This window comes from Helobdella robusta (genome assembly GCF_000326865.2).
Source record: "Helobdella robusta unplaced genomic scaffold HELROscaffold_19, whole genome shotgun sequence".
Lineage (NCBI taxonomy): Eukaryota > Metazoa > Annelida > Clitellata > Rhynchobdellida > Glossiphoniidae > Helobdella > Helobdella robusta.
In genome coordinates, this window is record NW_008704034.1 from 2,281,019 (window position 1) to 2,299,936 (window position 18,918).

At 31.3% G+C, this 18,918-nt stretch overlaps 3 protein-coding genes across 3 annotated transcripts; 2 read left to right on the forward strand and 1 right to left on the reverse strand.

The window, feature by feature from the left end:
* Nucleotides 1-9,941: 9,941 nt before the first annotated feature.
* HELRODRAFT_110978 (hypothetical protein) lies at nt 9,942-12,517 on the forward strand. The gene is made up of 8 exons (XM_009016810.1): nt 9,942-10,104; nt 10,327-10,421; nt 10,662-10,790; nt 11,026-11,195; nt 11,493-11,600; nt 11,782-11,867; nt 11,989-12,099; nt 12,200-12,517. The coding sequence occupies exons 1-8, from the start codon at nt 10,040-10,042 to the stop codon at nt 12,234-12,236; spliced, it is 801 nt and encodes a 266-aa protein (XP_009015058.1). The 5' UTR covers nt 9,942-10,039; the 3' UTR covers nt 12,237-12,517.
* Nucleotides 12,518-12,720: 203 nt separating this feature from the next.
* HELRODRAFT_171000 (hypothetical protein) lies at nt 12,721-15,274 on the forward strand (the record flags this gene model as incomplete). Its single annotated transcript, XM_009016811.1, has 8 exons — nt 12,721-12,776; nt 12,941-13,029; nt 13,227-13,350; nt 13,458-13,704; nt 13,929-14,027; nt 14,156-14,519; nt 14,648-14,903; nt 15,070-15,274. The coding sequence occupies 8 exons, from the start codon at nt 12,721-12,723 to the stop codon at nt 15,272-15,274; spliced, it is 1,440 nt and encodes a 479-aa protein (XP_009015059.1).
* Nucleotides 15,275-17,331: 2,057 nt separating this feature from the next.
* HELRODRAFT_77167 (hypothetical protein) lies at nt 17,332-18,525 on the reverse strand (the record flags this gene model as incomplete). The annotated part of the gene is made up of 4 exons (XM_009016812.1): nt 17,332-17,565; nt 17,761-17,906; nt 18,017-18,134; nt 18,406-18,525. 4 exons carry the CDS (start codon nt 18,523-18,525, stop codon nt 17,332-17,334), a joined length of 618 nt encoding a protein of 205 aa, XP_009015060.1.
* Between the last annotated feature and the right edge of the window lie 393 nt (nt 18,526-18,918).

Here is an 18,918-nt window from a genome sequence, read left to right on the forward strand (position 1 = left end):
CACACGCACACACACATACACGCATACACACATACACGCATACACACATACACGCACACTCATGCCATTACACAAAACTACACAAGCACATGACTAACCCTAGAAATATACATAGACACACGCAAAAACAAATACACTCATACATAGATAAAAACAAAAAAACATACAATAACATGCATACAAAAACACATACAAACATAAAATCAAACAAATATAAAATCACATACATGCACAACCGCATACAAACAAACATAGAGATGTGAGAATCGTTGATGCGTAACAATAGTGAAAGTTCACCTGGTTCATATTTGTGTGATGTGAGTACATTCGTTCTCCACTTTTTGTATGTTTTTGTATGTCTTTGTATGCTTGTATGTTTCTGTATGTATCACACTCACACACACACACACAAACACACAAACAAACCACACGTCACACACAAACAAACCACACATCACGCACATACAGACCACACATATTTATATACATATACACACCACACCTGCATACACATATAAACATACATCACACCAAACATATACACACATTTAAACACGCACATAAATGCACACATGCATACACATACACATAGACGCATATTCAATCATTTGTTTGTTTTAAAATAGCTAAATAGCTCCCATCTAGGTGAGCTGTTAATCAACACAGGCAGAATAAACACAATAAGAAAAACTGTACCAGCAACTTTTTATCCAAAACATCATCCGAAACGAACTAACCTTTTTTTTTATATAGGATCCATCTATTTAATCTATCTATATATCTATCTATATATCCATCTATAAATCTATCTATATATCACCCATCTCATCTATCTATCTATCTATCTATCTATCTATCTATCTATCTATCTATCTATTTATCTGTATCTACTTATCTTTAGGGAGTTGTTAAGCTCACATAATGTAATTTGATGTATGCGTTTATGTGTTTATGTGTGAGCGTGTGTAAAATTAATATTGCATATCATTATTACAATACAGTATAATGTAGTATATTGTTATTATTTTTTTTCAATTAGCAATAATTTAACTTCCGTTAAAAGAACAAACAGTTCACAAACTATCAACTGGCCAGTTTGCAAATACATAAATACACATGAAAAGAAATCATATTAAAATAACTATTTCCTATTTATACTTATGCTTTATGTAGGTTTGTATATATATATATATATATATATATATAGAGAGAGAGAGAGAGAGATAAAAAAAGAGAGAGATAAAGAGAGAGAGTATAAATATATATATATACGTCCTTAATATGAGAGTTTAACGACAAACAAATCTAGCAAAGATAACATATCGAACCGTTTTTCATCGTAGGTGTGGCTGTTTGTGTTTGTTGCTGATGTTGCGTATGTGTGTTTGTGTGTGTTTTTTGTATGTGTGTGGGTGTTTATGTGTGTGTGGGTGTTTGTGTGTGTGTGTGCGTTTTTGTATGTTTATACCAAATTATATGTGATTGTACGTTTTGTTTACGCATGAGTTTGTATGTAAACGGCTTGTGTGTGTGTGTGTGTTTGTGTGGTGTTTATGTGGGTTTGTGTGTGGTGTGTGTGTGTGTGCGCACGGTTCATTGATTGAGTGGAGCCATTGATAGGATAACAAAAAATAAGCATGTTGTGAATAAAAAAAATATGAAAATAAAAAAGACTATATCGTCGAAACCGTTCTGCTTGGGTTTTTTCGTTTTAAAGGTCAGAAATAGATTGAACAATCCTAAACCGGTAAACTTTGGTTTTATCATTTATTACTATTACTATTACGATCATTTTTTACAACAACTACAACAACAACAACAACAACTACTACTACTACTACTAATACTATTTCTACTACTACTACTACAATTATTACTATCATTACTACTACCAATTCTACCACTACTATTACTACTAATCCTATAACTACTACTACTACTACTACTACTACTACTACTACTACTACTACTACTACTACTACTACTACTACTACTACTACTACTACTGCTACTACTACTATTACTACTAAAACCACTCCTACAACTACTACTGCTGCTGATGATGATGACGGTGTTGATGATAATGATGATGTTCGTGGTAGTTTTTGCCTCATTGATGTTATAAATATTGCTTTTGTTCTAACTTATGCTATTTAAATCTCAAAAATATGAAAAAATTAAAAAAATTCTGTATATATTAATCGATGTTATTATTATATTTATATTTATTATTATTATTAACAATGTTTATGACTGTATTATTTTTATTAATTATAACATTATCAAAAATTCTCAAGGTCTGAGCCGGGAAAAATAATAATGACAGATATTTTAAATGGAAAAAATGTTGATTTACATTAAAATGCCTTAATAGAGTCAACCCTTAGAGCACGTTTACTGAGAAAAAATATACAATACAGAATTACAAACACACACAAACACATACACAAACACATACACAGTCACACAAATATGTATACACACAATCACATACACAAATACATATACACGCTCATAAATAAACACACGTTCGTATATACTTATACACACACACAAGTTTAAACACCCACAAAAACACACACGTACATGAACGCACGCAAATAGACACCCACACTCACACATACACACTACTCTTACGCACACATACACAAAAACATGACGCTCATAAACTCACATACATACACGCTAAATAATACAGTTTTTTCGTATGTCTATTTATAATGCATTTTTAACACAAAAAACTAAATATATATGTGTATACATGCATACATAGATACATACATACATACGTATGCATTAAAATAATCACCTTCCTGCCAATACAATATTGATTTTTGTACACACACACACACTCACACACACACTCATTAATAAAGTGTACAGACATATGAATATTGTATGATATGTATTAAACCTTTTGTTTAGGTACAAACACACATACACACATAAATGCAAACATTCGCATGTGTATACAAACGTATTTGATATGTGTGTATCTAATTATAAATACAAATAGTTATGATGTATGTTTTTGTACGTGTGTGTATGTGTAGGTAGGTAGATGGTAGGTAGGTATATGTGCCTGCATGTATGTATTTATGTATGTGTGTATGCAGTTGTGTATGTATGTGTGTGAGATGTATGTGTAAGCATTTGTGTATATATGTTTGAATGCATGTGTATGTATGCGAGTAGGATGTATGTGTGTATGTATGTGTGTATGTATGTGTGTATGTATGTGTGTAGGATACATGTGATCATATACCACATAGCCAGTTGAGTTGTACCTGAATAAGTTTTTACCTTTCACCTATTGCAATATTTTTCATGTTTAAGGGAGTTCGTTTTTCATTTTATTTTGTTTTTGTTTGTTGGTTGTTTTTATAGTTAAGATCATTTTTTCAATTTTTCAATTGCCTTTAAGATGTTTGTATACACATATATACACGAACTTACACACACACACACGAACACACACACGAACACACGCATATATACACATACAGACACACACACATACACATATATACATATATATATATATATACATACACTCACTTAAAATTGATTTTTGTTCTTTTTTGTTCTTTTTTAAAACCTTTTTCAATTGAATAAATAGAAGTTTTGTTCAAGTATGTACATAATTATGTATGCGTTTATGTGTGTGTGTGTGTGTGTGTGTGTGTGTGTGTGTGTGTGTGTGTGTGTGTGTGTGAGTGGGCTAGGCTATATATGACGTATTTTTGAATACGATGACGATGATGATGTTGATTAAGATTACAACTGCGATGATGACGATAATATATTTAAACCTGATAAAATGGAAGATGGAATTGTGTGTGTGGAGATATATATAAAAACGCATAGTAACCTTCAATAATGGTAATAATAACAATAAAAATAAATACGACAAACAAAAACAAAACCGAAAAAATTATTACAATACTAACCACCAAAATAAAATTATCATCGCCCCAGCAAATGCATATGACCTGTGCACTATAATGAAGTTTCAATTGACCTGTGAACTGTAATGAAGTTTCAATTAACTTTATATTAATCTCTTGTTTATTCTCTTATTTTTATTGGCTTTCTGTCGTTTTCGTGATTTTTTCAATACTACTGCTGCTACTACTACTACTACTAATACTACTACTACAGCTGCTGCTGCTACTAGTGCTACTACTACTACTACTACTATTTTCACTGATCTAAATTTTTTGGTCACTTTATAGAATCTTAAAAACTCATAAATCTTCAAATAACCTATACAAACCTAAAAAAAAGTTTAAAAACTTAGTTTTAGAGGGGGGTAGTATATTTCGTTTCGTTGCATTGCATTGAAACATAAGCAAACATCGATATTTTGCATAATAAGAATAAATATTTGCATTTTGTTTTTATTATTATTATTGTTATTTCTAATATTATTTGTTTCCTCTTTGATAATTAATTAGTTGGAAAAAAAACAGTTCCTGCGGTTATGCAATATTCACGAGAGGTTTTTAATTCATAATAATTTTAAATTTAAATGTCGGAAGATTATATGTTTGACGTCACACACACACAAACACATACACACAAACACATACACACAAACACATACACACATGCACACACACACACACACACACAAACTCACTCACATACACACTCACACACACACAACATATACACTAGAGGAATAGAAATTTGTTCCCAATTCCCTCCAATTTTATTTTCATTCCCGATTCTCTCCCGAATTCCCATTTTTGACCACTTCCCGAAAATTCCCATTCCATATATTTTCTAACCGTTTTTCTTCCCATTCCTTCCTGATTTCCATTTTTCCATAGAGCTATATAGAGTTATATAAGGTTGTATAGAGTTTTATATAGTTATATATCGTTATATAGAGTTATATAGGGTTATATAAAGTTGTATAAAGTTAATTATAAATATATAGTTATATAGAGTTATATAGGGTTATATAAAAAACCATGGGATTCCCGCAATTCCTGTTCCCATGCTCACTTCAATTCTTGAGATCCGATCTGAACATAGTAAGCTTGTGAGAAATAGTCAGAGAAGGAGGTTGAAAGTTCTAGGGTTCAGTAGCATTTTTAGTCGAAGTAACAGTAGTAGCAGCAGTAGCCACCGAAGCAGTAGCAGCCGCAGCAGTACTATAGCAGGAGTACTTAAATAGTAACAGAACTCATCGGCCCCACTCAAGTTTTGCGCATTAAAAACCAGTGAACGCATATTTGTTTGTATTAGCTACATGCTTTTTTCTTAGTCCTTTCATTTATTTCAATCGAACGCTGTACATTTCTACCACCACAGGCACGCCAAACTATGATGCCATACGCAAGTCATCCGGTGCATCCGCACACTAAAACACAATAGACTCCAGGTATACCGCATGCAAAATTACGCACGCACACACACACATACACGAGCACACACACGCACACATATATATCCATAAATACATATCTTTGCAAGTACATATAATACGCCTATATAACATGTCAAGCAATGTATGTTTATGCAAACAATAGGCCGATTGAACGGACGAATAAGCGGGAGATGAATGGATGAGTGAATGAATGAATAAATGAATGAATGAATGAATGAATGAATGAATGAATGAATGAATGAATGAATGAATGAATGAATGAATGAATGAATGACTGACTGAATGAATGAATGAATGAATGAATGAATGAATGAATGAATGAATGAATGAATGAATGAATGAATGAATGAATAAATGAATGAATGAATGAATGAAGGAATGAATGAATGAATGAAGGAATGAATGAATGAATGAAGAGATAAATAAATGAACCAGCAAACGTTCGAACGAACGAATGTACGAATGAACGATTGAATGAATAAATTCTTAATAGGAATAATTTATTGAACGAATGAATAGATGAATAAGTGGATAGATAAATGAATGGATGAAAGAATGAATGGAAGAACGAAAATGATTGCAAACCTGTCCTTTATACAAGCAAGGCACTAATTTGAACAAAATTATTTATATACAGTAAAATAAACATACAATACAATCTACCATACAAACCATCATACTAGGAAACTTTCAACAAAAACATGCACACAAAAAAATATACAAACAAAAACATACAAACATACGAACGAACGCACAAACATACAAACCTTAATTTTTACAGCCCACTACTGATGAGCATTTGTTTGAAGCAATAACTTTCACAGACTACAAACTAGTATGTACCAAACACATATGTATTAATATAGAAATGATTAATCAATTATAAATATATATCTATATATATTTGTGTGTGTTTGTGTGTGTATGTCTATGCGTGTGTGTTTGTACTTTCCTAGACAAAGTATTGCGTTTTAATGAGCAATAACATATTTACACATATATATGTTATAAACTTTTTCTCTCTCTCTCTCTCTCTCTATATATATATATATATATATAATATTAATATATATATTTATATATATTTATAATATTGATATATATATATATATATATATATATATATATAGTAAAAGCTGGAAGGAGACCATAATTGATGCAATATTGAAAAATTCTACCGAATTTTTAGCTTCTGAAGGTTTACGATTGAGCTTATCAATATTTCTAACAGTAATTTTATAATTATTATCCAATTTATTAAAATTAATGAGAAAATCGTTGGCCATAATTCAATTTTACTCATCATCAGCAACATCATTATCGGCCAGAAGATTATTATTGAAATACAAGAAAAGAGAATGAACAGAACAAAGATTTCTTTGTTCTGTTCATAACCGGAAAATGTGCACACCAAAGAATTGTAAAACCTTGTAAAATCTTACTTTACAATTTTGTGTACAATTCCATTAAAATTAACTTCTGGTGACCTTTCCACAAGTTTACTTTTAAACTTTTTTTGAATCCTACATTGTGATTAAACTATGTTATGTTATATCATGTTATATATCCGTATTTACAAACCATATACAATACTCATTAAGTATTAATAATAATACAAAACACACTTAATACAACGGAAATGAACGCATAACAAACACGAATACACAGACAGACAGACAGACAAACAAACACAGACAGATAAACACACACACACACACACACGCACGCACGCACACACTCATACACACACACACACACACTGGAGCTCTCTCGCTTATAATGATGTGAATAGGTAAAAAAAAAATATTTTTTTCATAGCAGCGGTGCTTATGTACAATCCATCCTAGCACGCAAACCTCGTTAAAGATTAAGAAGATACGTAGAATAAGTACAATTATGTCTTTGTATTATGAAATGTAAGTATCATTATTAGTTAGGTACTGGTACTAATACCGTTTGTGTACTGTTTCGTGTGTCTTAATGATTACTGCATGTGTGTATGTGGTGTGTGTGTGTGTGCGTGTGTGCTAATACACTAGTTGTATATTTGTGAATAATTAAGATATATACAGTTTAATAATAATCACAAGCATGTATTCAGTTTTTCTATAAAAAAAAGTATCAAAAAATTATAAACAATTAGGTGCTTGATATGTTTTGTGTATTGCAATAATTATTTTATGCGTGTATTTTAAAAGATCTATATAACATGAGAAGTTCATTATTTTTTTACGATGAATCTCATGGGCTTGTGGTAGTAGTAGTAGTTCTACTAAAAGTAGTAGTAGTAGTAGTAGCAGTAGTAGTAGTAGTAATAGTAGTAGTAGTAGTAGTAGTAGTAGTAGTAGTAGTAGTAGTAGTAGTAGTAGTAGTAGTAGTAGTAGTAGTAGTAGTAGTAGTAGTAGTAGTGTAGTAGCAATAGTAGTAGCAGTAGTGGTAGTGAAGTAGATGTAGGAGCTGCAGTAGAAATAATGATAGTAGCAGCAGCAGCAGTAGAAGTAGTGGTAATTGTAGTAATAGTAGCAGTGAAAACGATAACAACAGCATCTTTCTGTATTTGATCCAACTGACCTAGAGGTCTGTCCAACGATGCTTATATCAAACAAAGTTGATTTTCCTCATCATCGTCGTCATCATCTGCTTTCACATTTTCGTTTTGTCTTATCATTTCTGAAATCATTGTCATCGTAAACTGTCATCTTCTTCATCGAAGTTGTCATCATCATTTCAATGTTTTGCTGTCATTTATCATTATTATAATGTTTAATTGTCCTTATCAACTTCGTCATCACGATCAACCTCCTCTCATCCTCATCGTCTTTGTCATCATCATCAATGTCCCCTCACCATTGTCATCTTCATCATCATCATCGACCTCCTATAATCACTATCATTATTATTTTGCAGTATCGTCATCGTTATCATCATTAATATCATACTCGTCATTATTTAATTTCTTCATCATTGTCGACATCATCACCGTCATCATCATCATGGTCATCATCATTTTGTCACACCATCTTCGTCCTCGTCGTCACCATCATTTTTGCCACATCATCGTCATCGTCATGGTTGTTGATTAAAAAAATTGAAAAGAGAGACGTAATGCAGTGAGATAGCAGGCATAAAACAACAATAGTCATTCACCTTTCTAGCCGACAATTACGATGAAGATGATGACGACGATGAAGATGACGACGACGATGAGAATGACGACGATGACAATAAAAATGATGAAGATGTTGACGGCGATGAAGATGATGACGACTATAACGACCATAGAGTAATAAAAAATGTCTCGGTCGATCGTAAATTCAACAAAGAATAAGAATTCAAATAAGTTAAAATTATATTAATTGATATCAATGATTAGATATCAATATCAAATTATATTAATTGATATCAATGGTCTATTTTTTGTAACTTACCTTGATGCCCTTGTTACCAAAGCCACCAAACAGACAGGGGTATTTAAATATAGAAATGGTATATGATTGAAATGAATCAAGAAATGAAGTCATCGTCATCATACAATCAATTAAATACAAATTAAGCACTGTAAACACCATCCAAAGTATATATATCTCTATATATTTTTACATGTATATATATATATATATATATGATGGAAAGATTTGTATATATATATATATAAATATGTATATTTATAAATATAAATATATATATAATATTATACGTACATATAGTAAATGTTTGAATGTGTTTATGTATGTCCTTGAATATATATATATATATATACACATATAAATAAATAAATAAATATATATATATATATATATATGTATATATATATGTGTGTGTGTGTGTGTGTGTGTGTGTGTGTGTATGTATCTATGTGTACATGCATGTATGTATGTATGTATAACTTTTCGTTTTGCACCTGCACTTTTTCAAGGAACCTTTTCAAATGATTCAACCAACCAAACAGGGATCTAGACAGTCAACGAACCAACCAACCAACAACCAACCAACCAACCAATCAATCAACTAACAAAATAACAGAACAATCAGCTTATTAGGCCTAATCAACCAACTGGCCAGATCATTCAGCCAATCCGCAAAAGGATTAGCCGACTCTCCAATCAAACAGCCAACCAATAAACTAACTCATCAATCAACCAACCCTCCAATCATGCCATCATTAAACCATTTACCAGCCAATCAACCAACCAGCCAACCAACCAACCAACCAATCACGTAAACGAGCAGTTGTTGATTGCCATGGCAACGACGATCGATGGGTTTTTCAGCACTCATTGACGTTCTAGGCTATCAAGGAATTATTAATTAGTGTGGTCGGCTCCTCTTCGTCTTCATCATCCTCTCCTAATGTTCCTCGGTATTATCTTTTCATTCTTCTTTGTTTTAATTAATGGCTTCTATTAGTCTTGTTATTCATTTAGTCTGTAAATGGAATTCGGAAATGATTCTCAAAATAATTTAAGTGATTCAAAATTCTCCATGTAGAATAGTCTCTAAAACGAGCTTGTAAAAATATAATTTACAATCTAGCACATCTCTATTTTTTCAGTAAAGTTTACTTTTAAATAGTATATAAGACGGCTTGTTGTTTTGATAATGATCAAAAAGGTTGTTAATTTTTCATTTTGATTTTATAAAATGGCCGATCCGTACACTTTAGTGAAAGGTGGAAAATTGAAGTTCAAGAAGGGAAAAAATAAAAAGCAAGTTAACTTTGTCACGCTCATAATTTAATTTTTTTACTCAAAAATTTTTGATTTGTTTTTAAATTTTAATTTTTTTAAATTAATTGTAAATAGAAATACAAATGGGAAAAATGTTACAGATTAAAAATTTTTTTAGAAGCTTTTCAATGTTCTTACTAATTTATTTTGTTATATATTTTTTTGTTTGTTAAAAAATATTGTCATTTTATTAAATATCAGGTTAAAAGGAATGAAAGATAGTGCCACTGCTAAAACATCAAGTGAGACCAACCAAGATGAACTGGCTAATCAAAGAGAGGACACATTGAAACATGGTATATTAAATTAAATGATTTAATTAATTTTGATTAATTAATTTATATTTTTTTAATTAAATTTGAAAAAGTTATCAAATTCATATTAAACTTTTAGATATGGATACAAAAATAATATAATTAGACTCTCTAGTTACTATAAATTGAATTAAATTATCAGTTGTATTTAAATTTGTATCTAATTAATGATTGATAATAGATGATAATTTTTAATTTTCTTTTTAAATTTTAATTTTAAAGGTGGCTGGTGGAAGATAGAATCATTTTTACAGTGCACTGGGGCAGTGGCCATAGAGGTCGGGGCCACGAACAGGTACGTCCAGGCTCTTGACAGTGGGCTGTTCTGTCTTGGAAATGAGCATAGTTTAGGTCAGGCGATGATGATGATGATTACGAAGATAATGATTATAGGTTGATGATTGGGATGGGGATAATCCGATAATGTTAACAGTGTGTATATATGATGATTTTAATGATGATGATGGTTGAAGATAAATATGATGATAATTGCACATGTATTTTGTCTTGACTATCAAGTTATTTTTGTGTATACATTGAGTTAATCATTGTAATGACTGAGTTAATCTTACATTACTATAAAAAGGTGAAGGGCCTGAGGCTGAAGAGATTTTGACAGCAATGAAGACGACAGATTCACACATTGCCCTGAAATCAGGCTACAACAAATATCTTAGTGTTCAGTCAGATGGTAAGGTCGTTGGTAGGTCAGACGCCATTTCAAGTAAAGAACAATGGCAGCCTATATTTCAAGATGTTAGTACTTTTTTTTCATTTCTATATTATCTTTGGTGGTTTTATATTTTTTTAGTTTTGTTTCAATTTTTATCAGTTTTTTAGCTATTGTCAATTTCAAAACTGTAGTATATTAGTGTGCTATTTATGTCATTATGCTTTTTCAAAAATCTTTTAACTTTATATTAGAATTGGAACATCATTAATTACAATTTCTGTTTTTTCATTATAAAATAATATAATCATATTTAACAAAATTTAAATCAAAATGAGATAAAAAAAATAAAATAAAATTTAATCACTTGATGTTTTTATCAGGGCAAGATGGCCTTACTTGGCTGCAACGATTGTTTCCTGACCATGCCAGAAGATGGTGGCAAGCTGTTTTGTAAGAGTAAAACAGCAACTGACAAGGAGTACATACAGGTCTGCTTGTGATTTGTGATGGCCCATTTTCATTATTTCATCATCATCTTATCACTTTTTCTTATTAACTTTTAGGTTTATCATATTTTAAAGATATTTTTTTTCAAAGAAAATTAGAGTTCTAGATTAAATTTAATTTTATATTTTTTTCATTAATTTTTTTTAATTTTTTCCTCTCAAGATGAGATCTTGCACAAAGATTGAGAAGCCAAAATCTGAACTGGACATCGACAGTGGGAAGATTAAAGATGTCGAATTATCTTACGTGTTGGTCACATTTACTATTCCATCAAACAAAAGCTATATCTTTTAGCAATTATTATGTTAGTTAGGTTGATAAATTTTATATTTAATAATTTTTAATCAATTTAAACATAATTTTTTGAAGGAAAAAATATCAAAGTTTTGAAGACAGACATATTAAAGTGAACCCTGACGATAAGAAAATCGTTAAAAAAGCCAGGATCGAAGGATCATTACATGAAACTTTACTTGATAGGTTTGTGTTTTTCATATTAGTTTTTTAAAAAATATTTTTAATTTTTTTGTATCAATAATAATTATTGTTCATAATAATATCGTTCTATTTTATTTTTCAGAAGAGAAAAAATGAAGTCTGACAAGTTCTGTAAATAAACAGCCTCATAAAATAACAAAATGGATAATGACAGTTTAAAAACTATTTTTTTTATTGTTTTTTATCACTCCAAATTTATTCATTTTCAAATATATTCAAAGCGAACGATGGTCTTGTCTTTCACTTTATGATGTATCTAACTAATTTTATAATTACTTGGTTGTCTTTTAATGCCCATAGCCCAATTCATTGAATTTTTGTACTTTCATGATATGTTTGACTTGCCATTTATATCATATCTGATATTTAATAAAATTCAATAAAAATTACACAATTTGCAGTTTATTTTTTCATGCTTTTTTTATTTTTAAAGCGTGTTTTTATTGGCAATTTTTCTCCAAAAATATACCATTGAAACTACAGTTAACTTTTAGTGGCTATAAAGGGGTTAACAATGTCGTCGTCTACCTTGTGACAAGTCGTCGGTTGTATAAATTTTTAAAATAAAATTACTAATTAATCTGATTGTGTCATTTAAAAATAATGGCTGACGAGTTTGTTCCTGAAATTGCTTTCAGTGACTATGAAGATCAAAAAAGGTTTCGTTTTTTTATACTCGTAAATTATGATCATTAAGAAATTACAATGTGAATAAAAATAAAGTATGCTGAAGAAAGAGCCAAGAAAGTTTCCAAATTCTTAATTTATTTGATAATATTATAATTAGTTACTTTTTAATAAGTACTAAATTATTATTTCGCAGAATAAACGTTTTAAAAGCAAAATTTTTTGAAATCTTCTCATCCGATCCAGAGTATTATTGTCGAGCTCCAGGACGTGTCAATCTGATTGGTGTTACATTGTGATACGTTTCATTTTAAATTGTAAATAATTGTAATGAAAAAAGCTATTTTATACTTCAAACTAGAGTGTATAATATAATTTAGTATGTTCTTTTATGTCATCACTTATTAGTTTAAATTTTGTATTGTTCATCCTATTGCATTATCAGTTATCTGCACACGTTTATTTCGCTTTTAAATGACCAGGGGAGCACATTGATTATTGTGGCTATGGTGTTCTTCCAATGGCAATTGATCAGGATATATTGATAGCTGCATCCAAAAATGGCAGCAGTAAACTCAAACTCTATAACCTCAATGACAAATATGGGTTAGTCGAATTAAGATTTTCAGAGAAAACTGGCTTTTAAATATTTACTGAAAAGTAATTCAATAAAATGTCAACATCAAAGCATGACATTAATGACATTTTCCAAGCGCGCAAGAAGTAGAGTGCTCATCATTTGAGATAGACAAAGCATCTCCTAAATGGTACCACTATTTTCTCTGTGGCTACAAGGGTGTCATAGAAAAATTAAATGCAAAAAAAAATTGCAAACTGTTTGGGCTGAATGTGTTGGTGGATGGTTCAGTGCCTCCATGTGCTGGTCTGTCCAGTTCCAGTGCCCTTGTGTGTGCTTCTAGTCTGGCCACTATGATGCCAAGTGGCTGCAAGTTCACCAAGGTTCGGTGTTTGCGTTGATGAAAAAAGTGTAATTTTCTTTCTTAAATGAAAAATATGTGAACAGGCACAAGCATGCATGCTATTTTGAAAAAAATATTTTTGTGTGATTAATATATGGAATTTATAATGAGTTGGTGTTTGTTATTAATTGTTATGAAGTCATTTGAGATAAATTTCCATTGACGTTGTAAATTGTATTTCCATGTTTGAATGGCATGTTGCAGTTGGAGATGGCTGAGTTGTGTCAGCATTGTGAGAAGTACATAGGAACTGAAGGTGGTGGCATGGATCAGTCAATATCATTCCTTGCTCAGAAGGGAAAGGTTCGTAATTCTTTAAATGAATGTTGTGCCACCGATGATGCTTGTTTAAAACTTTGTATATTGTCTTATCCTTTTAAATTTCTAATTTAATATTTAATTTAATAGGAATAATAAAATATGAATTGTAGGCAAAGTATGTGGAGTTCAATCCAATCCGAGGTACAGACGTTCAAATACCGCTTGGTGGTTCATTCGTCATTGCAAACTGCTGTGTGGAAATGAACAAGGCAGCTACTGACCACTTTAACATCAGAGTTGCCGAGTGCAGATTGGCTGCCCAGGTTCTAGCCAATCAAATTAATCTAAATTGGAGGGATGTGAAACGATTGGTTGATGTTCAGAATCTTCTCAACCTGTCATTGGAAAAATGTTTGAAACTTGTGGAAAGACACTTCCACATCACTGAATATTCCAAGGAAGAGATTTGTGCTGCACTAAGAGTTACTGAACAAGAGTTGGATGAAATATCGTTGGGACCTAGATCAAGGCACGGTACGTTTCTAGCTCCTCTAATACTTTTTAAATGCTCTCTCATCATTTAAACATTTGGTGCCAGTGCCAGTTGCTAAATGGTTCACATCCGTGGTTCATTTTCGATAACATTTTATGTGATTCTGCAGTGAAAACATTCAAGTTGCGCCAGAGAGCTGAGCATGTATACAGTGAATCCCTTCGTGTCTTGAACTTCAAAGACGTCTGCAACAAATTTTCTTCCTCATTATCTGGAAACACAAAAGATTCAGAAGGGGATGTCCAGATTGACGCTTCAGCAACGTTGAAACGGTTGGGCGACCTGATGAATTTGAGTCACAGAAGCTGTAGGGATGATTACGAGTGCAGCTGCAAAGAACTGGACGACCTGGTTCATCACTCCACGTTGGTTCCATTTAAGTTTCAATTATATTTTGCAAAGTATTTGATCACAGTACAATTACAACCATTAATCATCACCACCATATCAAGCATTTCTATCTAAACCTAATCAAACGCCTGCCGTTTTAACGTATAATATTTAAAAGAGATTATTGAACTCAATTGACAGTTCCAGTGGTTCCCTGGGTTGTCGTCTGACAGGGGCGGGTTGGGGCGGCTGTTGTGTTTCTCTAGTTGAAGATGACCAGCTGGATGACTTCATTGCGAAAATGAAGAATTATTATAAGCAGAAGGGATTTTCAGACTCTGTCATCGAGATGTCGTTGTTTGTGTCAAATCCTGGCCAAGGAGCTGCTATCATTTTGAATAAGTAAGGGTGGAAGGAGAAAGAAAGAAAGGAGAGAAAAAAGAAAGGGACAAAGAAAGAGAGAGAGAGTGAGAATACGGTCGTGAATTTAATCATATTATGTTGGCGAAGTTTTTTTCGTTTAGTCGCCTAAATATGAACTTTACCATTGCCTTCGTCACGCACACATCTGCCAAATATTAACGTGTAATTATGGTTTAGTTCAATTTTTATAACTCGCTTAATGTAAAATAAAGTACAATTAAGATATATTGCATGATTTAATTCATTTTTAATTCAACTTGATAAATTACTTAGTCATTCGCTCGGACGTTAAAATGTTATTCATTTATTCGTTAATCATTGTTCATCTGATCCGCTTTTAATTTTTTGTTTTATTTATTCTTCTGGCAGTTTTATCACACTCCTTTCATTCAATATATCAATACGAACTTCGCTATAGCGGAATTTTTTATTCATAAATACTATAAATATATCAGAAGTGGATGAAGAAAACACACACACGTACGCACAAACACACATATAAATATTTGATTAAGTGTCAGAAATGCGCTTATTGATGAAAATCACAGCATTAGTTTGCAACCTATTTAATTTTTCAATTTTTCCAACGGTATATACGTACGTATAACAGGACACACATATGTAATTATTTTATTTCAATCAAAATAATTTATACTACATAGTAACCAACTGAAGTACATACATACACTGACAAGTTAAAATAATTCATGTTGTTAAAATTAACACAATAGGGTCATTTTTTAAATACTAGCAATTGCAGACAGCATCAGTTTAATTAAACCATGATTGACAAGGTGTACCTCTGCTCACAAAACAACAGACACACAGGAAAGTATCAATATGTATGCTCTATGTGCAGCAGATAATACACAAACACACACTTTAAAATGCACATACAAACATACATAGCATATACGTTTATATATATACATATATATAAAAATATATGTATGTGTGTCATTATATAAAGATGTTTAAAGGATGGATAGACTGAATAAATAAATAGAAATAAATCCAAATAAATACAGATAAAATGTAAATATTATTAATTTCTCAAAAACCATTTACGAATATTATATTAATATTACGAAAATAAATTTTTATAAAAAAAATTCGATTTCCAAAATTTAGGGATAAAAGATTTCCTTGGAATGATTATCACATGGTAAACAAAGTAAAGACGCAACGAATTTCACACTAATATAATATTATATATCTATGCATGCGACTTAATTTAAATGTGTTTGTGTGTAATCCAACTGCATTATGTGTGTATGTAAGTATTTGCCAGATGTATGTACTGTTTATAAAATCTATGTATATGTTTGTACATACGTTTATAACAAATTTATGTCTATAACTGAAAAAATAAGTTAAAACTGAATCAAATCAGTGTGTAAAATCAAGCAACATTTACACCTGAAAGCAATTTCATTAAACAAATGAACTCTGTCGTTGTCATCCTAAATGTATATACACAAGTTAAAAGCAAATAAGCTAATTTTAACAAAACAAGATAAAATTTATGAGGAGAAGAATAATAATTCAATCAGCAATTTTAACGCCAGAATGATTATGCAAACTTATGACATGATTATGACAATTCTTAATCACTGATAGGATACTCTGTCAGTTTTCTTAGCAAAATTTTCACTCTATGATGATTAAACGACCATAATGTATATATATATATATATATATATATATATATATATATATATATATATATATATATGTATATATTAAAGAGGACCCAATATAACTATAATAAACAAATTCACTTTGAAATGTAAAATATTTAACAAATATATCATTTACAACCGTAATAAATATACATAAATTCATCTTTAAATGTTGAATAATTAACAATAAATATAGTATAATAGCCATAATATATAAAAAAAACTCACTTTCGAATGTAGAATAATCAACAAATATATCATTAATGACCATAATAAATAAATAAATCCACTTTTAATTGTAGATTAATCAACAAATACATTACCAGCAAATCAAATTTTAAAAAAATAAAATGACAATCTATGCCCTAGGTTTGGACGTGGGTGTTGTTTTAGGAACAGTAAACAATTTCCTAACGAAAATTACCTGAAGAACTGAAGTTAGGATGATGACAGCGCATAATATTATGGACATCCTTTGGACGTGTTTGTTGTTGTCTGAGATCAGATACCAGTCCTTTAGGATCTGGTGGACATTCTGTGATTTATAGCCCATCATCTTCTTTACATTTTCATCGAGGATTGAGAAATAATGCTTGAAAATTTGAATGAAATGTTATTAAATTTATAAATAGAGAAATATTATAAAAAGTTAGGCATACATCAATATTTGTAAACATCGATACCAGCACGATTAACATGCTGGAATATGCATAATTGACTACAAAGACAACATTGATAGAAAAGTGCAGACAAACATGAAAAAAGACAGTCACACAAGCATACATACAGTGACATTGGCAACCCCGTCATACAAGTCCTGTATATCCTTTGACAACTTCTCCCAATCAGCTTCAAAATAGGAGTTCATGAACAGGAATACAATTTTGTTGGAGTATCGACTCAACCTGTTGTCCATGCAGACTGTGTATACACCTGGAAAAGTATTTTATCAAAAGTTTTCCAAAAAGTATACAGCTAATACTGGCATCATTTAAAGAATTATATATAAATAATCAGATTTCTTTCAAGAATTGAATGCAAACCATCTAGTGGAACACGAGTGTTAACTTGTCCTTCGTTTGTCCACTGAAAGTTTTGTAAGGACATGCCATCGGGTTGAATTATTTCAAAATCTATGTTCTTGTCTGCCCCCTTTAAAACCTAATTTCAAATTTTTAATTGCTACTTTTGAAGCTGTTACATGTCTTTGGTTTAGTGAATAAAATCATTCAAGTCTACAAAATAGTTTAGTAGAGATGTATGAGTATAACTTTTAGTTAGAATAGACCAAGCATACATTTCAGAATCAGAATATTAGATTCATTTGACAATACATGTGTGTGTATTTTGTATATACTCACACCACACTATACCATAATATACACACTTAACACATGAATACAAAAGCAAGAAGCCCAACAAAAATCCTAACTTCAAAGAAGAGAGAAAACTTTGCATCTTTCTGTAGACGTTGATGGAAGCATTCGAACGATCCAGCCGCTAGTTCCACTTTTAGTTCCTGGTGCATACCCGGAAGACCGTACACGTCCATCACTAATTCTTCCGTGTGCATCGAAGGAAACACGCCGTACCGCAGATACTCGTGGTTGCCGTCGTATATCGGTCTCGGCCCTTCGTCCGTTTCGGTCATGAAGTGCGGTGGAGGTGGAGACGGATGAAGCGTGGTCGACACTCCTTGCGAATCATGTTGGGAGGACGTGTGCCTAAACAAAAAAGTGATCAGTGAAATTGCAATCGGGAATGAGTTACATAATCGGAATTTCATGTTTATGTGCAAATATTATTTGTTGTAATTTAAGAACAGACAACAGTCAGCTAGATCTTCATTCAAAGGCGATATCTGCATCGATATGACAAGGGAAACATGTGGCAAGCAAATGAAAACACTCAACGTCATCGTGATGTTGAAGCGCTTCACGTGCAC

Excerpts from the sequence above, each read along its gene's own strand:
- HELRODRAFT_110978 (XM_009016810.1), top strand. The coding sequence starts at position 10,040 with ATGGCCGATCCGTACACTTTAGTGAAAGGTGGAAAATTGAAGTTCAAG. Across the intron at positions 10,422-10,661 it reads AGAGGACACATTGAAACATG|GTGGCTGGTGGAAGATAGAA; the intron begins GTATATTAAATT and ends TTAATTTTAAAG. Across the intron at positions 10,791-11,025 it reads TGGAAATGAGCATAGTTTAG|GTGAAGGGCCTGAGGCTGAA; the intron begins GTCAGGCGATGA and ends TACTATAAAAAG.